The sequence below is a fragment of the Alosa sapidissima genome, chromosome 11, assembly GCF_018492685.1.
Source record: "Alosa sapidissima isolate fAloSap1 chromosome 11, fAloSap1.pri, whole genome shotgun sequence".
NCBI lineage: Eukaryota > Metazoa > Chordata > Actinopteri > Clupeiformes > Clupeidae > Alosa > Alosa sapidissima.
Genome location: NC_055967.1, coordinates 33,347,462 through 33,372,461, shown reverse-complemented (window position 1 = coordinate 33,372,461; position 25,000 = coordinate 33,347,462). Strand labels below are relative to the sequence as shown.

The following is a 25,000-nucleotide window of genomic DNA, read 5'->3' as shown; positions in this document are numbered from 1 at the left end:
AAGTCTCCGCTTAGGACTAAAGAATGAAAGTGCGAAAGTTCTGGACTTGTTACCAGATTGTAGAAGCAAAGCCATTGTGCAATATGCTCCTGTGTGTAAAGGAACAGGGTCCCAAATGGGACCCTCTGAACAGGGCTCTTAAGAGGTTGAAAATGGTGTTGTGGTTAACAGAGATGTTTTATTAAGACTATTTGAAATTGTGGAAAAAGAGGTAAAATATTAGCCTGGAGATTCCAGACCCTGGTAATCTAGAAAGATTAATGGTCTGGCCACGAATAATGTAATGGCCCAACTCGAGGGGCGGCACCAAGCATGCATTTGAAAATCTCACTGCACGCAATTGGATAACACAATACGACCAATGTTAACTGACTGATTCCGGACTTCAATGCAATTGGATAACACTACGACTGTCATCTGTTTAGCTGGTGCCTTTGGCCCACCTATATCAGATACACCGATGTGATTGGCTCCCGTGATACAAGTGGATAAAGTAAAATGCATCATTACTCATTGCCAGAGTGTCTCGCAGAGACAATTCAAATTATGCTCTTGCGAGAACTCTGGATTTTCCAGGGTAGTAAAATATGTGACCTTTTATGTTTGTTTCATAGTTTCTTCAGAATGTTCATGTCCCTTCCATTATTTCTATGTTGTTATTATGACCGCCGCGCAGCGAAGCGGCGGTCATATAGGTTTAGTCAGATTTTTTTTCTTTTTTTTTTTTTTTTTTTTTTCTTTTTTTTTTTTTTTTTCTTTTTCGCATGCCCAAATTTCCGTCAATGATTCCCGGGACACTGAAAGACCGGGGTACACGAAACTTGGTGGACATGTAACCCCACGTGGATAGCATGGAACCATCGTTTTTCGTTTTGATCTGTAGCCCCCCCGCTGAATTGGACCCCCCGAAAGGAGGGTAGGGCAGACACAGTTTTCTGTGAATATCTCGAAAACCGTAGGGTTTAGGAGGACCATTTTTTTTTTGTATGTTGATCTCAAGGGGCCATGTCAACCCATTCCATAACCACTCATTTCATGTATAGCGCCACCTAGTTAAACACAAAAAAGTAAAAATGAGGTGGTGTAATTGAAGGTATCTGTGACCTAACATAGTCAAAACTGCACGAAATTGGAAGTGTAGGATCATTATGACACCCTCTGTATGCACGCCAAGTTTTGTGGAATTCCGTTCATGGGGGGCCACACAATAAATTAATTTATGTTACTATACACCAACTGGCCTGTAGGTGGCCGGAGACAGTTTTCTGTGAATATCTTGAGAACCGTAGGGCCGAGGAGGTCCACCTTTTTTTTGTATGTTGGTCTTAAGGGGGCATGTCAACCCATCCCATTACCACTTATTTCATGTATAGCGCCACCTAGTTAAAAATTAAAAAGCAAAAAATTAGGTGTTTTCATCTCAATATCTCTGGCTGACAAGGTCAAAACTGCACGAAATTAAAAGTGTAGGATCATTATGACACCCTCTGAATGCATGCCAAGTTTTGTGTACTTTCGTTCATGGGGGGCCTTACAATAAAATAATTTATGTGTACATTTAGTGACGTACACCAACAAGGATTCCTGGGACACTGAAAGACCGGGGTACACAAAACTTGGTGGGCATGTAACCCCACATGGATAGCATGGAACCATCGTTTTTCATTTTGATCTGCAGCCCCCCCGCTGGACTGGACCCCCCGAAAGGAGGGTAGGGCAGACACAGTTCTCTGTGAATCTTTTATGGTATGTTGGTCTCAAGGGCCCACATCAACCTGGCTCATAATCACTCATTTGTGATTTGCCCCCCCGGTCAAAAATGAAAATGCAATATTATTCTGCTTTAATCGCCCCTATCTTCAGTTAAGATGTTCAGAACTGCACCAAATTGTATGTGTATGATTGACCTGGCATTCTCTGGGGGTCTGGGGGTATGCCAAGTTTCGTAGAATTTCATCCATGGGGGGGGCTAAAAAAATTAGGTTATGTGTACATTTAGTGACTGTACACTCATTGGCCTGTAAATGGCGGTGCACACATATAAACATGCACACACACAGGCACCCACATACTATCGGTATTAGAACGGCCGATACATAATTACAAATTCAATAGGATCAAAAGAAAGCCAAAATATTCATCATCATCATCATGGCTGCATTTTCAGTATTGGCGATAAGTAGTCGTTTGTCCACTAGATGGCGCATCGTTGCAGTGAGACGTAATTTTTTTGGAAGTTAAAAGTGGGTTGAAAAAATAATGGACACTTCCTACAAGGACTGTAATTTACCGCAGCGAACATCTAATAAGGACAGGACGATGTTCACATGAAGTGTAAGTGAGGATGAAGTGAGGATGTTTATCGGACATGCTTGGTTTTTACTGCAGGTACGTTAATCTTGTAATATCAATAAGGACCTAGGTAATGTTACCGTTAGCGTTGGTTGAGTGATGGAGGCCCATTTGATTGATTGCATTTGTAGAAAACTATAAATGCGGTTATACCAAGCAAATTGATAGCAGCACTGTTTGTATCTTTCGACTGTCATTTATTGCACGTGCTACAAAATCATTCTGTGCAATGGAAGATTTACCAACGTTACACAAGTCTGATACAGTTTTGCCTATACATGCGTGAGACTGAGACGCCTGTTTATTTTGTTTTAAGTGCGTGCAGGGTGTGAGAGGGGAATCGATGTGCTTTGATTCCAGCTTGGTAGTTGTAGTCTTGTGAAATTAAAAAGCACGTGTGTGTGAAGTATCCAAACAATGACACCTTCATTTCATTATGGCTGCTTTAGCAAAACACCTTAAGCTACTGTGTAGTGGGTCCCATTTAGAAGTGGCTACTTCATTCGCGCTTTCCTTGACTCATGGAACTGCGTGAATGTTATTACAACTTTTCGCCACGATATGGCAGTTTAAGTCCGCTTGATACTGTAAGTCGTAAGCCATTGGTTTCCAAAGGAGATTTTATTTGTGTCGCCAGCATAGCCTATTGACAATTTATGTTGTAAATAGGCCTACCTTATAATCCTACCTGTAGCTTAGGGAAGCTAACCGCTTTCTATTAGGATCTAGTTTGTTAGTTACAGTTTTGTCATAACTCCCTAATGCATTTTTGCATTTAGAATAGCCAGAGCGTGTATATCTCAATCTGAAAATTAAACAATATCGGGTGCCTATGGACTAGGCTGGGTGAACCCAGCCTGATCTGCCCGCTATTTATTTTTTGATTTCTTAAAAGATTGAGCTTGGTCTGATGAAAGCCAGACTAGCCATGGACCTCAGTTACACAATGCAAGGGAACATGAATCAGCCTATATTTGCACGAACAATAACGGACAAAAGCTCTTCAACTTTGGCCCGTTAAAATGTGTATGAACAGTCTAGCGACGCATTTCATCAAGGCCCATTTGGACATGTCAGTTATTTGCACCACTGGTTAGATGTAAAACAGCATTTCGTTTCAGACTACTGTTACTTAATTTGTGCATTAACAATAACGTTTCAGACTACTGTTACTTAATTTGTGCATTGACAATAAAGTATTACATGAACTAAAGATGACTAAAATCTTATGTAGAAGAAGAAATATTCACAAAAAATCCATCCATCCAAAAATGACCTTTGTTTTTGATAGCTGTTGAAAACGGCATGGAACTGGCAGAGATGTTTTTGTTTATAAATACATAAAAAAATAAATAAATAAATAAACAACATTATGCTGATACCTTTTGCTTTTCCCAAATACAATGTAGCCTACAGGTGTAAGTGACCTTTCATCAATCCAGTTGCAATGGATGAACTGTGATGACCTGCCCTACTTGTGATTGTTTAGAGATTTTAAAGGTTTTATAACAATGCTACATCTTCTTTGGCTATTCTACAATCTATTCACCTTTTCAGCACAAGTAGGCTACTTTCTGTGCAGCCGCACACACACACTCAGGCATGCCAAACAAGCATACACAAAAGTTTCAAGAGTGGGGGATGGAGTAAAAGATGGAGACAAATTGAAGTGTGATTTATTTTCGCGGAATGGATGTACAGGACTGAGCGGCGGTCATATTTTGTACCGCTATGCGGTACATCTAGTTTCATTTTTAGTCTGTTTAGCTGTTTGTGATCATTAGGGAAATTACTGACAGGTCACACTACCGATGACATCATTTCTCACATGTGCTGCACACACTCACTTTCTCTCTCTCTCTCTCTCACACACACACACACACACACACACACACATGCAGAGAGAGAGAGAGAGAGAGAGAGAGAGAGAGAGACACACACACACACAAATATTATCAAAAAAGTGTGTGTGTGTATGTGATGATTAAACTCTCTGATTAAATTTCCTTTGCATGTTTGACAAGAATAATTTGCTGTAAGCAGGTTCTACTTACTATTTTCTTACTGTTTATCTCATAGGGATACAGTATATAGGATATTCATAGAACATCATACAACAATTATCGGTAACACTTTATAATAACTACACACAATTCTTCATTTATTAAGCCTTTGTTACTTATTAGTTAATGGTTTGTTCATCATTAGTAATTTCATACATAATTTGTCATCAGTAAAGCAGTTGTTCACACAGTTATAAATGGTTTGTTCATAGAAAATAAGCTTATCCAAAAAAATGTTTGTAAGTACATGATTTATACTTAATAAATAATGAAACAACCACTTATAAATGAAATCATTTTCCCATTATAAACCAGTTGCAAACTATTACAAAATGCGTTGTTCATCATTTGTAAATCATTGCTCCTATGTTAATTCTCATAAATAAAGTATTTGTACACACAGTTATAAATAGTTTGTTCGTAGTAAATAAGCCTATATCTAACATATGTTTATAAATTATTGTTAATACTTAATAAATGATGCAATAATATTGTGTTGATGAAGTAATATTTGCATTATTTAACAGTTGTTACATACACATGCACTAATGATTAGTTAGGGTGAGGATACATATTTTATAAATCACTTCCTAATACTATAATTCATGATTAACTCAGGAGTTACAAGTGGTTAAATAATGATATTTTGTGAGCTTATCTAAAGTGAGGACTTTCTATGCCTTGCAACACATTTTCAAATGAGTTGTAAAGATTACATTCACATTCATTCATTTAGCAGACATGCAACATACACATTTCAATTAAATTGAAGGCCAATCTCAACAGTGAAAGCCGGGAATCGAACCGCCAACTTTTCAGGCTACTACATGCTAGTCCAGCTCCTTATCCACTACATTATCTTGGCCCAGTTAGAAACACCTACAACCATGCAAGAGTTTCTGTTTACTTCTACTACACACTGTTAAGCATTTATTTAACATCTGTAAACTATTATTAAATGCTATATTCCTACATTAATTCTCATCTGTAAATCATGTTTACACACAGTTAAAAATGGTTTGTTCATAGTAAACACGCATATCTATATTATATTTTTGAATTGGCTGCTGTATTACCCCTGGGCAGAGATAATATAGTGGATCGGGAGCCGGGTTAACATGCAGTAACCCATAAAGTTGGGGGTTCAAGCCCCGGCGTCCACCAATGTGGCCTTGCCCTTTAATTTCATTGACATTATAAGTTGCTTTGGGTGAAAGTGTCTGCTAAATGAATAAATTCAGATGTAAACTTTATAACTCATTTGTAAATGTGTTGAAAGGCATAAAACGTCCTCACTTTAGATGAGCTCACAAAATATCATTAACTAACTACTTGTAACTCAAGAGTTCATCATGAATTATAGTATTAGGAAGTGGTTTAAAATATGTATCCTCACCCTAACTAATCATTAGTGCATGTGTATGTAACAACTGTTAAATAATGGAAATATTACTTCATCAAAAACATATTATTTCATCATTTATTAAGTATTAACAATAATGTATTAACATATTTTAGATATAGGCTTATTTACTATGAACAAACTATTTATAACTGTGTGAACAAATGCTTTACTGATGATAAATTATGTATGAACAAGAAATTACTAATGATGAACAAACCATTAACTAATAAGTAATAAAGGCTTAATAAATGATGAATTGTGTGTAGTTATTATAAAGTGTTACTCAATTATCCAGTGCAATACATCAGCACATTTAAGGTCATGGTTTAGTGTGTGCCTTCATCAATGATCGATTGAGTGAGGTTCATCGGTTATGGTTTGTGGTTAGCTTCTGTTTTGTTTGGAGGTTTATTGTTTATCATCGATTATTGATTATTGATGGTTGTGTCTTTGGTGTGTGATTGTTGCCTGATGATGATTAAACATTTCCCTTGATATGGGGGCGTGTATGACAGTGTGTCTTTGACTTGTTCTTCTGTAATGGACCGTGGAGCTACTGGTTGTTCTTCTGATTGATTATAATGGCCTGAGAGGGTTTTAACTTTATGACATGTCAGATCTGAAGTGATACTTTTTGGGGCTGATCAGAATTGTAGAAATTAAACCCTATTGAATATATGTAACATTTGTTGTTTATGTAGAATATGTATTTCTTAGACAGAAAAGTCTTTGATGTCAGCAAAGCCTGGGTCAAAACTGACCAGTTGTATTTTTTTGTACAAATATAATTTTTTTTTTACCACTATTCTACTGTTATTATAATGTTATTGTAAGTTGTTTAGGTAAAAAAAAAAACATATTGTAAACTGACTTGATGTGTGTGTATGTGTTTTAGGCAGACGTTGGTGGTCTGACTCCAGGGACCTCTTACTCGGTGACTCTGAATGCGGTGTCCCCCTCCGCTAATAGTGCGCCAGTCAGCCGCATTATCACCACCAACGCCTCTGGTAACTGTGTGTGTGTGTGTGTGTGTGTGTGTGTGTGTGTGTGTGTGTGTGTGTGTGTGTGTTTGTGTGTTTATGTGAGAGAGTTTTTACTTAACTGTCAGTGGAACAGATTCAGTGAAGGGATTGAGGGTGTTGATGTTTATGTTTTTGAAGGTATTGATGTTTAGGTTTTTATGTCCTGTCTTGTTTATGTCATTTAGGTTTTCATGTCCTGTCCTGCTTTTTAATGCTACTCAAACTGCACACGACCAATGTTAATTATGCAAGGGTATAAATCAAGCCGATCTTATTAATTAAGCACCTGACAAAACCTGTCTCAGAAATGAAATCTAATGATTTTCATTAAGATGATGGCAATCAGTACCTGTCATCATTGTTGAGGGTCATGTGTGGTTCACCACAAGGACCTGCATTACAATGTCCATCATTGTCTGTGTGTGTGAGAGAGAGAAAGAGAGAGAGATAGGAAGAGAGAGAGAGAGAGAGAGAGCATGTGTGTATGTCCATCATTACTTGTCAGTGTAAATATCCTGGTGTGTGTGCTAGCTTTATTGCGCCTTGGTGTCAGAAGGTGACCTATTATTATGTCCAAATTTCAGAACAATGATTTGGGTGCTGATCAGTTTTCCTCTACGTGGGGTTATTTGTGCAGTAGTGTTATGTTGCATAATTCATCGGTGGGTTGTGTGATTGGCTCACAATAAAGCGCTATCAGGTTATCTACGAGCTGGATGGCCAGGCTTAGCTCTGGCATGTGACAGAAGGAAAGGTCACTGTGTCAGTCAGAGCGCCCCCCCCCCCCCCCCCCGCCACCCCGCCACCCCCCCTCTTCTCTCCTGGATGGATCGTTCTATTACCCCCAACTGTGAGATTGATGACCCGAGAAAATGGAGTTGTCACTTTTAACTGACATCTGTAATCACACAGTTGCCCTCCAATTAAGAAGAGGGCAGAGACATTCAACATATTTACTCCTGGTCACTAAAGCTACCTGTTTCTACCTTATGTTTTGTAGTTGACTACACTAACAACAACTTTTGTAGTTAACTGAACAGGAAGGCCCGGGGTTGCAAACTAACGTTTTGAAGTGTTTGCAGCATTTGCCTGGCATCAATTTCGAACATCAAGGATTGGGCAGGCTAATGGTGACTTCGTTCTCCAGTGTAAAGTAAAGAGGTCAGACGCTGCCTGGTGCCCCTGCACTGTGTACGCTGAAATGTGGGTTTGTGAAAAGAGGGATATTGGTGGAATTGAGAATGAAGCATATGTGTGACAGAATGCCGGCCAAGCTCTTGAACTAATTCTGTCCATCTTTTCTCACCAAGTTGTATACTTGTATCAGTTGTATACTTACTGTATCTCAGTGAGTGTGTGTGTCTGTGTGTGTGCATGTATGTGCATATGCGTGTGTGTGTGTGTGCACTCACACAATTGGTTTGTGTGTGTGTGTGTGTGTGTGTCTGGGTGTGAGCAAAGCTAATGAGTTTATTCCAACTTCGTAACATTGTACCAGAAATTAATTTATGAGTGTATGTGTTGATGAATTTGTGTCTCTGTGTTTGTCTTTGTATGAACGTGTGTGTGTGTGTGTGTGTGTGTGTTTAGTTCCAGCTGCTCCATCTGATCTTGAGGGGGAAAGGGTAGGGTCTGATGGAATCCTCCTATCATGGAAGACCCCACGCGACGACTCCATCCAATTATTTGTCCTCCAGTACAAGCAGGTGTGTCCTCATCCTGACTCCGCCTTCACAGAGATCACCAGGAGTTTGGACATTCCAGAATACCTGCTGAACGAGCTCATACCCGGAGCTACCTATAATATCAAGGTACACACACACACACACACACACACACACACACACACACACACACACACACACACACACACACACAGATTCTAAGAGAGTGCTTGTGTGTCTATGGGAAAGGTGCCAGTCACACAGAGTCTGGTCTCATGTTTAATGGATCAGAAGTGGATTATTCATGAGCTAAAGGGATCTATGGATCCCCGTAGGATTCTCTCTCAGTAGTATTTATCCACCCAAGCTGCTCTTGACCTCCCGTACAGTAGACACTCTCTCTCTCTCTTTTTCCAAGTCTCTCTCTCTCTTGCTGTCTCTCTCTTTGTCTCTCTCTTTCTCTTTCTGTCTGTCTCTCTCTCTCTCTCTTCACAATATCCATCCAGTATTCAATAATTCACAGTGTCCACCCCATCCACCCAAACCCTCAGCACGCATGCACACACCTTTGTTGATTTGAATGGCAAAGTCTGTTGTTGTCACACAAAGCCATAGTCCTGAGTTTGGTCCATTTCCATGTGGCTGCTTCACTGAATTTGTTCCCCCTGTAAATTTCACAACAGATAATGTTCTTGTAACTTTTCAGGTGGGCTCTGAGAATCGCGATGGGATCAGATCCTTCAGTAAATCCCTCTTCATCAAGACCTCTGAGGCTGGTGAGTATCCCTCTGTCATGTGTTTGTGTGTGCAAGTGTGTGTTGGAATCAGAGAGAGAGAGGAAAGAGAGAGAGGGAGGGAGGGAGAGAGAGAGAGGGAAGAGAGAGAGAGGGAAGAGAGAGAGGGAGGGAGAGAGGAAAGAGAGAGAGGGAGGGAGGGAGAGAGAGAGAGGGAAGAGAGAGAGGGAGGGAGAGAGAGGGAGGGAGAGGGAGGGAGGGAGAGAGAGAGAGGAAAGAGAGAGAGGGAGGGAGAGAGAGGGAGGGAGAGAGAGAGAGAGGAGAGAGAGAGGGAGGGAGAGAGAGGGAGGGAGAGAGGGAGGGAGAGAGAGGGAGGGAGAGAGAGAGAGGAGAGAGAGAGAGATGGAGAGAGAGAGGGAGGGAGAGAGAGAGAGGAGAGAGAGAGAGAGAGAGAGAGAGAGAGGGAGGGAGAGAGAGAGAGGGAGGGAGAGAGGGAGGGAGGGAGAGAGAGAGATGAGAGAGAGGGAGGGAGAGAGAGAGAGGGAGGGAGAGAGAGAGGAAAGAGAGAGAGGGAGGGAGGGAGAGAGGGAGGGAGGGAGAGAGAGGGAGGGAGAGAGAGAGAGGGAGGGAGAGAGAGAGAGAGAGGGAGGGAGAGAGCCAAGGTGACTTTTTGGCATCTTCTTGTATTCTGCGATCAAATGACGTGCACTGAAAGTCACCATTTAATCATTTACACCCCAGGAGGCTGGGTGAGTGTTTTCTTACCACCATCCATCACGCAGGCCACAATACATGTGTATGTGAGTGTAAACGATCATGCTCACATTTATGTCTGGCCGTTTATGTTCCTGCTCAGTGTGACCAACATGGCTTTGTCAGTGGAAGTCAGATTCTTGTTGTTGACCCTTAAAAACTCCAATAGGCCTTTCACTAGTTCACATTCCTGAATTTGCAGAAAGACATAAAAGCATAATACATAAAAGCATAATAGAAAGCATGTTTGGCGAGGTCTCTGGCCATGGTCCTGAAGGGCTTCGCAGAATTGTGCCGGAGTCGACTGCGCAGGCAGGAGTCGGGCAGGATTCCGCCGTACACCCCCTTATTCTTTAACTATGGAAGACGGGAGGCGTAAGGGGAGGTGGTGGGTTGCGAGCGGAGTGACGCCGATGCACGGTGCAAGGTAGGCTGGGAATAAATAACCTGACTGATTGAAGAAGGAGGCGTGGCAAATTCCGTCACGCTCCTCCCGAACTTCCGTTTGTAAAACGCCATATAGAAGTCGTTCTATCTTGTGAAATTTCTTTCTTTCTTTCTCTCTTTCTCTCTTTCTTTCTTTCTTTCTTTCTTTCTTTCTTTCTTTCTCTCTTTCTTTCTTTATTTCTTTATGTATTTATTTTTTGTGTTTTTCTCTGTGTGTGTGTGTGTGTGCGTGCGTGTGTGTGTGTGTGTGTGTGCATGTGTGTGTGTGTGTGTCTGTGTGTATATTGTCTCTCTCAGCCCCTGGTCTGGTGACAAACCTGACTGCGGTGCCAACCAACCACTCCTTTGTGAAGGTGACGTGGTACCTGCCCAAGCGTATCAATGGCCTGATCACTAAGTTTGCAGTGAAGGCCAAACACGCCCGCACTGGACAGACCGTGGAGACACTAGAGGTCAACGCAGAGGACATTATGTCTGGTGCCCTGCCTCATTGCAATGTATGGGACCATGTGTGTGTGTGTGTGTGTGTGTGTGTGTGTGTGTGTGTGTGTGTGTGTGTGTGTGTGTCTGTCTGGCCGTCAGTTAGCTGTTGTCTGTGTGTATGTCTGGAAATGTAGGGTGGGAAGATGCCTGCTTTTAGAGTTTATATAATTTACAATATAGGCAATTGCCAAAAATGTTTTTATATCACAGTTTTAATGTGAGTGAATGTGTCTTTGTGACTGTGAGTTATGTTTAGGTATAATCTTGAGAAAGTCTGTTAATTTGAATGAACATGTGTCTGTTAGGACGCAGCGGACATCTTGTCTCGTGGGACGCCCAGTCCAGAGGAGTCTCTGTTGACCTCGGCATCGTCTCCACCAGTCACGCTCTCAGCCGTCCCACCTGCCTCCAGCTGGAGTGTGCCAATCAGTGTGGGCATGGCAAGGCTCCGCCCATACACCGCCTACGTGTTTGAAGTCTCCGCCTTCACTAGTGATGAGGGCCAGATCGCCAGCACTATGGCCCGCACGCCTGAGTCAGGTACACACACACACACACACACACACACACACACACACACACACACATGTGCAATCACATATGCTTTCGTACTATTTCATTGAGGTTGTTGTTGTGAAGTATACTAACACACAACACGCTAAACGTGTGTATCATTCCCCCAAACTCAAACGAGATCAGAGCACACACTACAGATTGTTGAGTTTACTCTGTGTGCTGTCACAATCTGTCTCTGTTTTTCTCCCTTCTCTCTGTTTTGGATGGCCTATCATGAGGTGTGTGTGTTTGTGTGTGTGTGTGTGTTTGTGTCCACGAGCGTGTGTGTGTATGTGTGTGTCTGGTTCTGTTTTGCTCGTGTGTGTGTTTGTGTGTGTGTATGTGTGTGTGTAATGGAGGCGAACTGAGCTAGCGTGCTAGTTGCTCGTGTAAATCCTCACAGCCCTAATCTTAAGAACACTTCTAACCGCTGAGTTGGGAGCCTGGGCTTTTAGCTCAGTGGTTAGAGCGTTTGACTCCCATGCCGGTGTGTGTTGAGGTGGCGGGTTCGAGGGCCGTGAGTGGCGGACAAATTACGACCTCTGTTACATGTGTGTGCGTGTGCGTGCGTGGGCGCGCACACATGTGTGTGTATGTGTGTGCCTGGTTCTGTTCTGCTCGTGTGTGTGTTTGTGTGTGTGTGTGTGTGTTTGTGCCTGGTTCTGTTCTGCTCGTGTGTGTGTTTGTGTGTGTGTGTGTGTGTGTCTGGTTCTGTTCTGCTCGTGTGTTTGTGTGTGTGGTTCTGTTCTGCTCAAGTGTGTGTGTGTTTTTGTGTGTGTGTGTGTGTGGTTCTGTTCTGCTCGTATGTGTCTGGTTCTGTTCTGCTCGTGTGTGTGTGTGTGTGTTGGTGTATCTACAGTACGTGTGTACGGCCCATCATCAGGGGTGTATGGCGGTTGTAAGTCTCGCCTCGGCCTCTCACCATCAGTGTTGATACACACCGTCAGTAACTGGATCGCACGTTTGCAGTGAGAACATCACACTGCCGGTTGGAGTGACCAACCTGTGGAGAGGAGAGATTACATAAGACTTTTCCAGTCAATTCACTGGCTTCCTCATTACAAACAAATGGCTGCGAAGATCAAGTGGCTGAGAGGACCTGCTTAGCCCATGTCATACTCACTCTCAACAACCACGGAAATAAGGCCTACAGAGTTCCTACATTCAATCAGCTCATTCCATGTGACTTCCTTCTTTTAACATCTAATGATGAAAGTGTAGAGGTTCGCACTATGAAAGATTGCAAGACAAAATCTTAACAAAAAGGAGCTATTTTTATTTTCAAATACAGACTCACGAGCACGAGCAGATGTTTATCAATGCTCACAACATCTTGTTATTAAACATCAAAGAAGGTCTACATAATCAATGTCAACAGTAACCGAGTTGATGGAAATAATATCTTGATACCATAATGTAAATAAACACATATTGATAAAGACATGGTATTTACAAGACATCTATATGCATCTCTCAATATGACTTAGAACTGACTTCTAGATATTCTAAATTCATGGACTCATATGTCTTGGCTCAAATCATGCAAGTTGTTATCTGTGGCCAGGATGTTCAGATGCTAAACTTTTTACCTCTGCTCGGCAGTCACTCTTGGTGTTGTTGTCTCAACTCACCAGTAACTTTATCGCGTAGGTGCCTGTAACACTGTCTCTGATTGGTGTGATAAGTTAGCTGGGGGAAGTAATGCAGGCCTTTAGTGAGGTATTACACGTCTCCAATCAGTTAACTTTCTTCCCCTGACCACACGTGTGTGTGTGTGTGTGTGTGAGCTGCCTCACCTGCTGTGCACATCGCCCCATGTGCGACACACACACTCCAGCTCACAAACAGCATGTTCACGAGTTTCAGTTCTCAATGTGCCCAAACTATACGCAGAAGAGTTTGTTTGCTGCGGCCTCTGGCCAGGGCCATGATACGGCTTGCAGGGATGCCTGAGACATCTGCACTGGCTGGGCCACTTGGTGCAAGGGGAGGTTCATGCTGTGGGTTCAGGGCGAGCGCCAAAGCAAGTGACACAGCTGAGACCAGCTGTGAGGGCCAGCCGTGGCCTACTGGTTAGTGCTTCGGACTTGTAACCGGAGGGTTGCTGGTTCGAACCCCGACCAGTAGGCACGGCTGAAGTGCCCTTGAGCAAGGCACCTAACCCCTCACTGCTCCCCGAGCGCCGCTGTTGTTGCAGGCAGCTCACTGTGCCGGGATTAGTGTGTGCTTCACCTCACTGTGTGTTCACTGTGTGCTGAGTGTGATTCACTAATTCACGGATTGGGATAAATGCAGAGACCAAATTTCCCTCACGGGATCAAAAGAGTATATATACTTATATACCTCTCTCTCACTCTCTCTGTCTGTCTCTCTCTGCCTCTATCTTTCTCTGTCTATCTCCGTTTATTTCTCTCTCTCTATCTGTCTCTCTCTCTCTCTCTCTCTCTGCTTTCGTGTCTCTCTCTCCCTTAGCTCCAGAGGACCCCCCTGAGAATCTGATGGTGGGGAACGTCACGTCTCAGTCCATCTCTCTGTCCTGGGAAGCTCCCACCATCATCACAGGACGCTTCAGCTACGTCTTAGAGCTCTACGGACCCACAGGTACTCATACACACACACACACACACTCATACACACACACACAAACACACACACACACACATACACACACACACAAACATACACACACACACACACACACATTCATACACACACACACAAACATACACAAACACACACACACAAACATACACAAACACACACACACACTCATACACACACACACAAACATACACACACACACACACACACACACACACACATTCATACACACACACAAGCACATACACAAACACACACACACACACATACACACACACACTCATACACACACACACAAACATACACACACACACACACACACACACACACACACACACATTCATACACACACACAAACACATACACAAACACACACACACACACACATACACACACACACTCACACACTTGATGTCAGGCCATCCACAAAGAAACAGAGAGAGTGTGTGTGTGTATGTGTGTTTGTGTGTAGGTTTCATCTTTGAGAACAGCACCGTTGATCTGAAGTTTGTTTACTCTGGCCTGACTCCGTACACAAACTACCGCATCAGTGTGAGAGCCAAGTCTGCTGGAGCAGTGGGACCCGATGCAATGGAATTCGTACTCACCGCAGCTGAGGGTAGGATCTGTGTGTGTGTGTGTGTGTGTGCGTGTGTGTGTTTGTGTGTCTTTGAATGAGGGAATGAATACATTTGTGTAGATATTACACAAATATATCTTTAGCTGATCTGTGTGTAGACTTTGACGGACAATTATTGAGATAATGGTGTAACTATGGTTTGTGTGTGTGTGTGTGTGTGTGTGTGTGTGTGTGTGTGTGTGTGTGTGTGTGTGTGTAGCTCCCAGTGCTGTGTCCCAACTGAGTGCTGAGGCTGTGGACTCTACATCTGTGCGTTTGTCCTGGAGATTGCCTACTCAACCAAACGGACCAATCACACGCTACCGCATACGTGTGCTCTACAACGACCTCACAGTACAGGACATTACACTGCATGGTCTACAGGTACATACCTCACAAACATACACACACTCACACACACACACACACACACACACACACACTCAAACACACACACACACTCACACACACACACATACACTATGAACTATGATTATATCATACTATGGCTTGTTGCTATGTTTCAGGAAAGCAACAGGACTGACGATGCCGAGGGTATGTTGCCACGGCGTATGTTGCCACGGCGTCGCCATGGGCGATCAGTTGACTTCACCACAGCAACTCCTGTGTTTCCGTCTGCGTCCGCGCTGTCCGCCGCCCCCCCCACACACCTCCACACCGCTGCCTTGGGTCTGGCCAGTGCCATTGGTCAGACCTCCAGTGGCCAGTTCTCAGGTGCTCCACCAGAGGTCACTGTGACTGACCCCAACACTCAGACCGACACTAACCCCATCTTCACGTCTGACCTGTCATTCTCCTCCGCTGCCCCACCTTCTCCCCTCCCCCGGCTCACTGTAACCCCTGACACCACCATTGACAGCTCGGAGCAGAATGACACTGACCCGTTAACCATGACAGCGCCCTCCGACCTCTCACCCTTAACCTCAGGCACTGACGAGCAGCACTCCATCACAAGCTTTACTGCTTCAGGCCACACCCTTCAGACCCGGGCTGCCACGCGAGCTGCAGTCACTGGGGGAATCGAAGGTAGATGAATGGGATGGATGAATGAATGGGATGGGTGGATGGATGGATGGGATGTATGTATGGATGGATGGATGGGTGGATGGGTGGATGGATGGGATGGATGGATGGAATATAAGTTACAACTAGCCTTCTCCTGAACAGCTCAGTTTTCACAGTAGGGCTGTGAACTCAATTCATTCATCCAGTCACTGGGGAAAACAAAGGTAGAATGACCTGCTCCTCCAGTCTACATCTCAGGAAGTTCATTTTCTCTGTAGGGTGTTATGCTATGGATTCATTCAGTTAGTCAGTCATTTAATTTGGCCCTGTGTCTGCTATAAAAACGCTAAAACGCTGAATGAAACGCTATTATCTGGACCATACACAAAGTGGTGTGGTGCTTATCACACATGGCAAGGTTTGGTCATTCTATGAGTTGATTGGTTGTTGGCATGTGATTGACAGTACTGCCAGCCAGTGAGGAGGTGATAGACCTTTCTGATGAGATGCTGTACGTGGTTGGGAGTCTGAGGCCGTTCACGGAGTATTCCTTCAGAGTGTCTGCATATACAACGGTGGGAGAGGGGCCTGATACACACGTTACAGAGACTACCAGAGAACAGGGTAACACACACACACACACACACACACACACACACACACACACACACACACACACTCACTCACTCACACACACACACACACACACACACACACACACACACACACACACACACACACACACACACACACACACACACACACACTTACTCACTCAGACTCACAGTCATATGAATGCTATTGTACTAGAGTATGTTGATCTGACCCCGACTCCACCATTCCACCCCAGTGCCCAGTTCAGTGCAGGCTGTGACCTATGAGAACATCAGCTCCACGTCCATCATGGTGATGTGGGAACCACCACTCCACCCCAACGGCCAGATCACGCAATACACCATCTACAGCCTCAACCTCAACACACAGCAGACGCGCACACACACCACCAGCAACACCAGCATCCTCATTACAGGTAACTACACACACACACACACACACACACACACACACACACACACACACACACACACACACACACACACACACACACACACACACACTACACCATCTACAGCCTCGACCTCAACACACAGCAGACGCGCACACACACCACCAGCAACACCAGCATCCTCATTACAGGTAACTACACACACACACACACACACACACACACACACTACACCATCTACAGCCTCGACCTCAACACACAGCAGGCATGCACACACACCACCAGCAACACCAGCATCCTCCTTACAGGTAACTACACATACACACACACACACACACACACACACACACACACACTACACCATCTACAGCCTCGACCTCAACACACAGCAGACGCGCACACACACCACCAGCAACACCAGCATCCTCATTACAGGTAACTACACACACACACACACACACACACACACACACACACACTACACCATCTACAGCCTCGACCTCAACACACAGCAGGCATGCACACACACCACCAGCAACACCAGCATCCTCCTTACAGGTAACTACACATACACACACACATACACACACACACACACACACACACACACACACTACACCATCTACAGCCTCGACTTCAACACACAGCAGACGCGCACACACACCACCAGCAACACCAGTATCCTCCTTACAGGTAACTACTGTACACACACACACACACACACACACTACACCATCTACAGCCTCGACCTCAACACACAGCAGGCATGCACACACCACCAGCAACACCAGCATCCTCCTTACAGGTAACTACACATACACACACACACACACACACAATACACCATCTACAGCCTCGACCTCAACACACAGCAGACGCGTACACACACCACCAGCAACACCAGCATCTTCCTTACAGGTAACTACTGTACACACACACACACACACACACACACACACACACACACACACACACACACACACTACACCATCTACAGCCTCGACCTCAACACACAGCAGGCATGCACACACCACCAGCAACACCGGTATCCTAATCACAAGTAACACACTTGCACGCACACAAACACACATGCATACATATTATATTGCACTAAATGCTCACGTCTCTGAGAAAATGGTTTCAATTGAAGTAAATGAAATAGCTTTAAAATGAATTAAGAGTTATAAATAGTTAACATGATGTTTATAAACTCTTATAATCAGGCTGAAAATGAGGTATTTTAGGATCTCACTTGGATCTTTTTTGATGAGTTATCTGAAATGTTTTGTGAATGCTTGTGAATGTGATGTGTTGATTGGTGTGTTGCTGTGTCCAGGCCTGGAGAAGTACAGTCGCTATAAGCTACGAGTGGCAGCTTCTACTATGGTGGGAGAGAGTCCTCTGTCTGAAGAGGATGACATCTATGTAATAACACCTGAGGATGGTATGGACCACACACACAGATCTGCATATGACCACACAAACACAGACCTACAGTTTGTCCCCCACACACTCACACACACACACACACACACACACTCACATACACACACAAAAATATCCAGGTACCACTCAGGTGTGAGGAACCACTGCAGGTTTATTCACGATACCGGGAGCAACGTCACTGGCAACAGCATGTTCCAGTAACACTACTCAAAGTTCTCTAGGGCAAGGCCCCATCTTATACATGTTAGATACATTGGTAATACAAATCACATGAGTACAATGGTCTTTTCCAAAACTCCTCATACATGCAGAAACACAACAATGCATGGACCCATGCGCCATACGCAAGTCATGTGGCTACTCCAAGTAAGTCAGATAATTGGTCAATACAATACATATACATCCTTCAGCATTTTCTTGCCATAGTCTAGTTCCTGTCGGGATATTCCTAATATTCCTGCCTCAGGACAAAGTGACAAAGGGGGTCGCATGACCTTTATTAGAAAGTCGTGACATGGAGAGAGCTAATTACAGACAAAGCAAAGTTGATGCACAGTATTGAATGTATAGAAAGCATACACAGAATATAAGAAAATGAAATGTTAATCACTTCTATTTCATAAAATGTTAGTAATCCAAAATTTCTCCTTCACGCTCACACACACACACACACACACACACACACACACACACACACACATAAACACACACACACACACACACACACACACACACACACACACACACACACACACTTACCTCTCACTTTATTCTTCTGTCCTTCAGAGCCTGACTCACCTCCCCGTGACCTGACGCTGGTGGAGACAACCGCATCTACGGCAACTGTCTCCTGGCAAGTGCCGGAGAAGCCCAATGGCATCATCCGAGTGTATGAGGTCTCCTTTGGCAACGCATCCTACACACACATACTCAACACCACTGCCCTGAGCGTCACTGTGCGGCACCTGAGGCCTTACACACACTACAACATCACAGTGCGCGCCTACACACTCCATGGACACGGCGACCAGGTGTCAGAAACCCTGCACATCCTGTCAGGCGAGGATGGTAAGTGTGTGTGTGTGTGTGTGTGTGTGTGTGTGTGTGTGTGTGTGTGTAGAGAGAGAGAGAGAGTTTTTGCACAGAAATCTTGGTATTTGTGTGATAGCATTTATAGTGTACTTTAAGGAGTAAGGTATGTGTGTGTCGTCTAAGTGGGGTAGATTATTTTTGTGAATGTGTGAATGAACATGTGAATGAACTATGCTGGAGTTGTTGTGTAAGGGAGTACTAGTGCGGTCTCACGTCCTCACTACATCAGCTCTGGGGTCCTGACAAATAGCTGTCTCCTGCAGTGCCTGGTAGCCCAGCGTACGGGCTGTCCTACGAGAGCCTGAGCCCCAGTGAGGTGAACGTGTCCTGGGCTCCCCCTCTGCAGCCCAACGGCCTCATCCTGCTCTACCACGTGGAGCTGTGGAACTCCACACACATGCTCAACCTCAGCACCCCCGCCCCACACCTGCTCCTGACCAACCTCCGCAAGTACGCACGCTACCGCCTCAGTGTGCAGGCCGCCACACGCCTGGGCACGGGCAACTACAGCAGCGAGATCCTCAACATCACCACTCTGGAAGACGGTGAGTGTGTGTGTGTGTGTGTGTGTGTGTGTGTTGTATCTCCATGATTTAATCAGAATCTTCTTTCAGCAGTTTGTTTAGCAGAGATGTCACAGCTCAACAGTGGATACAGCCCGTCAGTGAAGTGCGTTTTAGAGAGTTTTACCCTCCATTCTTCCCCTCTCTGAGTTCCAGCTGCTCCTGAGTACCAGCTGTGGTCTCTTGGCCTTTGGACTAATCTATTTATATTAGTTCCTGCAGGTGTCCATGGAAATTACCGGCACTTGCTCCCAGGTGTACAGTACACACCAGCGGAGCTATGTGTCTGTGTTTCCCATAATGCTTTTATCCACAGGTGATAGTGACGGACCATTATATAAGCACACATGAACATTGGTAAACATCTGCTGTTTACTAAATAACTCTAATGCTCTTCATTCATCTTATGTACAGCACTGTTATGTATGTGGTGTACCACATTAAGCACTATTAACCTATAGAAACTCATATGTGGTGTACCACATTAAGCACTATTAACCTATAGAAACTCATATGTGGTGTACCACATTAAGCACTATTAACCTATAGAAACTCATAGGATCTGCACAGAAGCGTAATGGAGAACATTGCACTGTATGCGTTCCCGGAGTGTATTATAAACCCTCTACGCATTTTATACCAAAAATGGCAAAAAAAGCACTTAATGTGTAAAGGGAGTCTTCTTTAAGGCACATAGGACATGATATACAGTATATATATATATATATATATATATATATATATATATATCAATGATTCTTGAGAAAACATGTCCCCCATCAAAATGTTGCAATTTCCCTTAAAAAACAATAAATTATTTCATTTAAAAAGACTTTAAAAGTTGGATATGAAAGACTTGTGTATGTTTAGACTCTTAGTTTTGGCTATATTTATATTATTTCATAGTAATTTCATAAAATACCGGCACTGTACTGTGAAAGCCCATGCAAATGAACTTGTCCTCCGCAGAGGTTACAGTATCAAACTGCAAAAATAAAGTGTTTTAAAATGCCCAAAATGCACAAATATGAGGTTAATTGGATGGCTTAATAAAATATCAAAAAGTTACTTAAAGTGAACATTGCATTATTTTATACATTAACAACAGCCTTTCAAAATCTGTCCTCAACTCTGTCAGATATTTTTTAAATTCGAAATAAATCAGGCATATTTTGGTCAGCTTTAACCCTGAGGACCTCCTTTGACTTCTTTCTGTTGATGGACGCAGCAGTCCAACACATGGTCTCGTAAGTGTTTTTTAAAAAATTAATATTCAGCAAACAAGTTGAAATCCCTGTGGTCACAGCTTTCATGTGTCAACACTGTCTTCAAAGTAGAGCTGAATTCAATTAAGAAGTTTGAAATACAAGTTGGTATTTTGGTTTAGTTTAGTGGCAGCTGAGGAAAATCAAAATGGCTACCATCTACTACACATGATTGACACCTTAATATACCCAAATGCCAAATAACTTATAATAATAACTCATAAAAAGTATTGTTTTTATCTGTACTCTAGGCATACATGGCTAGACAAAAATTGTCAGTGTAGGAGCAAAAACAAAGAAACAATACCAGAGAAAAGGGAGAGAAAGAATGAATAGTGACCCAGAAAGCAGAAGGGACAGTTAGACAGTAAACAACAGTTAGAAAAGGAGAGACAGAGATGGAAGGACAGGGTCCAAAACAAAAAAGTAAAACAAGTAGGAGAATTAGGACCCAGAGCAAAAAGGAACCGCAGAAAGTATTGGAGGAAAGCAAAGAAAAGGTCCAGAGCTATGCAGAATAGATGACTAAATGAAATAGACACCCCACCAGAATGTCCTCTGGACCAGGATGTTGAGGAACCTGCTTCAACCCAGCGTGCCCTTGCAGCTGAGAGAGGAGAAAAACCAGGAAAAGACATGCAAGAGAGATAAAAGCATTGGAAGGAAAGGTTAAGAAATTAACAAAAGAGCAACACAAACTAAGAAAGCAGGAATGGCGGAAAAAGAAGGCTCAAATAGAAAAGTCAAATGTCAAACTAAAAGATAAAATGATTGTAGATTCTCCATGAACAGAAACAGAGAGGATGATAACGGGAAGCCAACATCGGAACTCCAACATTAGGAGATATATTCTTTTCCACGAGAGCTGAGAAGGAATTATACAACTCATGTGGCACAGAAACGAGCTGTTGAAAAATCAGGTCCCAGACAATTGACATTACACTGCAAAAACGGCGTATCTAATAAATTCTAACCAAGATTATTAATCTTATATCAAGATAAAAAAATAGTTTGTATTGTTTTCAGTATAAAGAGACTTACCTAGCGCTTTCTCATGAAATCATTTGACTTAATTTAAGAAATGTTTGACTTATTTTAAGACATCTCATCCTGAAAATAAGCATTTTTTTTCCAGTGGGTTAAGCAAATTTCTCCTAAAAGCAAGCCAATTTGTCTGCCAGTGCGTTAAATAAATTTGTCTTGATAAGACTCCTTAAAATAAGTAAAAGTCTTCTTAAATTAAGTCAAAATGATCTTTCAAGAGAGCGCTAGGTAAGTCTTTTCATACTAGAAACAAAACCAAATAGATTTTTTGATCTTATTATACGATTAATAGCACTTGGTTAGATTTCATTTTTTGCAGTGTATCAGGCAAGGTTCTAAAGAAGTATCGGCTTCTTCATAGGGCTTCGCCAGTTTGGTGTTAGCTACAGACAACTATCATGCTCTTGCAGTGCTATTGAATTGCCAATGCTTTCCCCCAGCTACTCTTTGTATAAGAGACTGCTCAGAGGAGCAGCAGACTGATGCAAGTGCCAGGTAGAGTCGTCCATTGGCCATGTTGATGCAGGAGATGGAAGACGAGTTGGGAGAAGCAGGGGATTCGGTCGATGAAATGTAAGATTTAGTGAATGAAATGGAAGAGGAGCCATTGAAAGATCCTGGGGGTGCTACTGTTGATATAATTATCAACAGTATTGAGACAGGGGATTGGCTGGCAGTGGTGTATGATGATCACTGGTGGTTAGGAAAGTCCATTGATGTAGATATAAAACACCAAGATGAGAAAGTTGAGTTTTTGCATCCTTGTGGTTTCTACTGCCAATTTTCACTCTAAATATGGGAGGAGGGTAGCCTAGAAATCTAGACGTACCCTAGCAGCAGCAAATGTAATTTGCAGCCAGGGTAGTCTAGCAACTCTCTGTTGGCTTATGAGTTGGAAAAATCAAACTTTGATCAGGCCAATCATATCGTGTGTAGAGTCGGTGGGCGGGCTTAACATAATGATGACAGAGTTGCGACGGTTCCACGTGAATTCCTTGCTACTTGAAAACAAAGAAGATGGGTGCTGTTGCTGGAAAACAGCGGTCTTTAATTCGCGACTGGAGTTAAGCTTTTTTTTTAAGTTGGCAAAAGTTTGATCAACTAGCCAGCTAGCTTCACTGGTGGGAAAGCGCATGGGACTCATGAGATGTAGGCAGTGTTGGGAAGGATACTTTCAAAAAGTATTCTGTTACAGAATGCAGAATACATGCCCAAATATGTATTTTGTCACGTAGTGAGAACGTATTCTGAATACTTGGATTACTTCTGCATTGAATTGCAATGCAGCCATCAAATCCTGCTTACTAAACAGGCCTATTCTGGTGTGTTCTTCTGTTCCAAATGGCTGAAGTGTTAGGCCCACATAGGAGAATGTAAAGTCAACTAAGCTACCTGATACAACTATAAAATAGCAAGGTGACCAGTAAAAATACAGCAGGCGACTAGGCTAGGAGGAGGGATGTCTGTTTCTGTCCAGTGAAAGATTTTGAAACTGACAGGGACAGCTTGTCCCCTCCAAGCAAGCCAGACCAGGGAGATCTATGCCATAGCCCCTGATGTTATGGACTTCATAGAGCATAGGCATGTTCAACACCTCTTGTCCAATGCCCAAGTCCCGCAGGTTAGACAAACTATTATATATACATATCTAATACTTGGCTCTACACCGAAGGCAGTAATGATTTACTTACTTGCTGAGAGAAATTGGAGCAAATCATAGAACTTACTTGCCTGAGGTCCTGTAGAAACAATACTGCCATGTCAAAACTAGGTAAATATCTTTAATCAGTTTGATTCTCGATTAGTTTGTCAACACCGTCAATTGTGTGTCAACACCGTCAGTTGTGTGTCAACCCCGTAAGATGGAGGTTTTTCATTTTTATAAAAAAAATGTATGTTTCTTTTGTTCAATTGAGTGTGTTCATACATTAAAACACCAACTTATCTACATGCATTAGTGTCTTGTATATATTGTATATTGTATACTGATTGTATATATTAAAAATAAAAAAATAATAAACTAAATTAAGGTAATTTAAAATGGCTTATTCCAAAACAATGTAAAATGATATTAAAAGTGTATACAATGTAATTTATCACTAAACCTTGCTAAGGCGCACCATTTCTACACACTTAAAGACTTTACAGTGTTGTTGAATTGATCAAACACACAAAAAAACATATTTTCATGTGTCAGACGGAGTTGACAAATGACAAGTTACTAAGTCAGTAAATGTCAATTTTTATAAAAAGTGGTTAATAAAAAACCTGTTCCTTTTCAGGCATGATAGATGAGATCTATGTTTATGATGATATCCAATTCAAATTAATGTAGTATCGATTTTTTTGTTTGTCACTTTTCAAAAGTACTTTTGTCCCTTATCTCAAGAATCAGTGATATATATATATATCAAGTATATATATATAGATATAGATATATATACTTCTTATGAGGCATCCTACAAGACATGGGAATCAGGAACTTCACATTAAGGCGCGCAGGTCAGGCACGCACACAGCTGAATGTCTTTGCGACAGCTCTGCATTGTTGAGCATGAGCCAGTATGTTTCCGTATGGCAGTCCCCAGCTCTCCCCCCCAGTTCCTGCTGGCCAGGAAGGTGTCCGACTATGAGGTGCTGCTCACCTGGACTCCCCCGCTGGAGGCCAACTCAGAGGTCCTCTACTACATCATACGGGTGTGGTGAGTACCGCTATTAAATGCAGCCCACTAGTGTAGCACGCTTCAGCTGTGTGTGTGTGTGTGTGTGTGTGTGTGTGTGTGTGTGTGTGTGTGTGTGTGTGTGTGTGTGTGTGTCTGTGTGTGTGTGTATGTGTTTGTGTGTTACCTGTGATGAGGAT

General features: G+C 43.0%; 1 protein-coding gene across 1 annotated transcript in view; it reads left to right on the top strand.

The window, feature by feature from the left end:
• LOC121724631 (phosphatidylinositol phosphatase PTPRQ-like) overlaps positions 1–25,000 on the top strand; it is a 53,406-nt gene that overhangs the window by 10,589 nt on the left and 17,817 nt on the right. Inside the window, exons 14-28 of the mRNA XM_042111323.1 lie at positions 6,716–6,827; positions 8,433–8,653; positions 9,213–9,282; positions 10,738–10,937; positions 11,229–11,463; positions 13,951–14,079; positions 14,552–14,698; positions 14,919–15,082; positions 15,226–15,745; positions 16,190–16,348; positions 16,575–16,754; positions 18,067–18,174; positions 18,963–19,244; positions 19,532–19,813; positions 24,722–24,842. Coding sequence (XP_041967257.1) covers positions 6,716–6,827; positions 8,433–8,653; positions 9,213–9,282; positions 10,738–10,937; positions 11,229–11,463; positions 13,951–14,079; positions 14,552–14,698; positions 14,919–15,082; positions 15,226–15,745; positions 16,190–16,348; positions 16,575–16,754; positions 18,067–18,174; positions 18,963–19,244; positions 19,532–19,813; positions 24,722–24,842 — 2,930 coding nt within the window. The remainder of the gene's footprint in view (positions 1–6,715; positions 6,828–8,432; positions 8,654–9,212; positions 9,283–10,737; positions 10,938–11,228; positions 11,464–13,950; positions 14,080–14,551; positions 14,699–14,918; positions 15,083–15,225; positions 15,746–16,189; positions 16,349–16,574; positions 16,755–18,066; positions 18,175–18,962; positions 19,245–19,531; positions 19,814–24,721; positions 24,843–25,000) is intronic.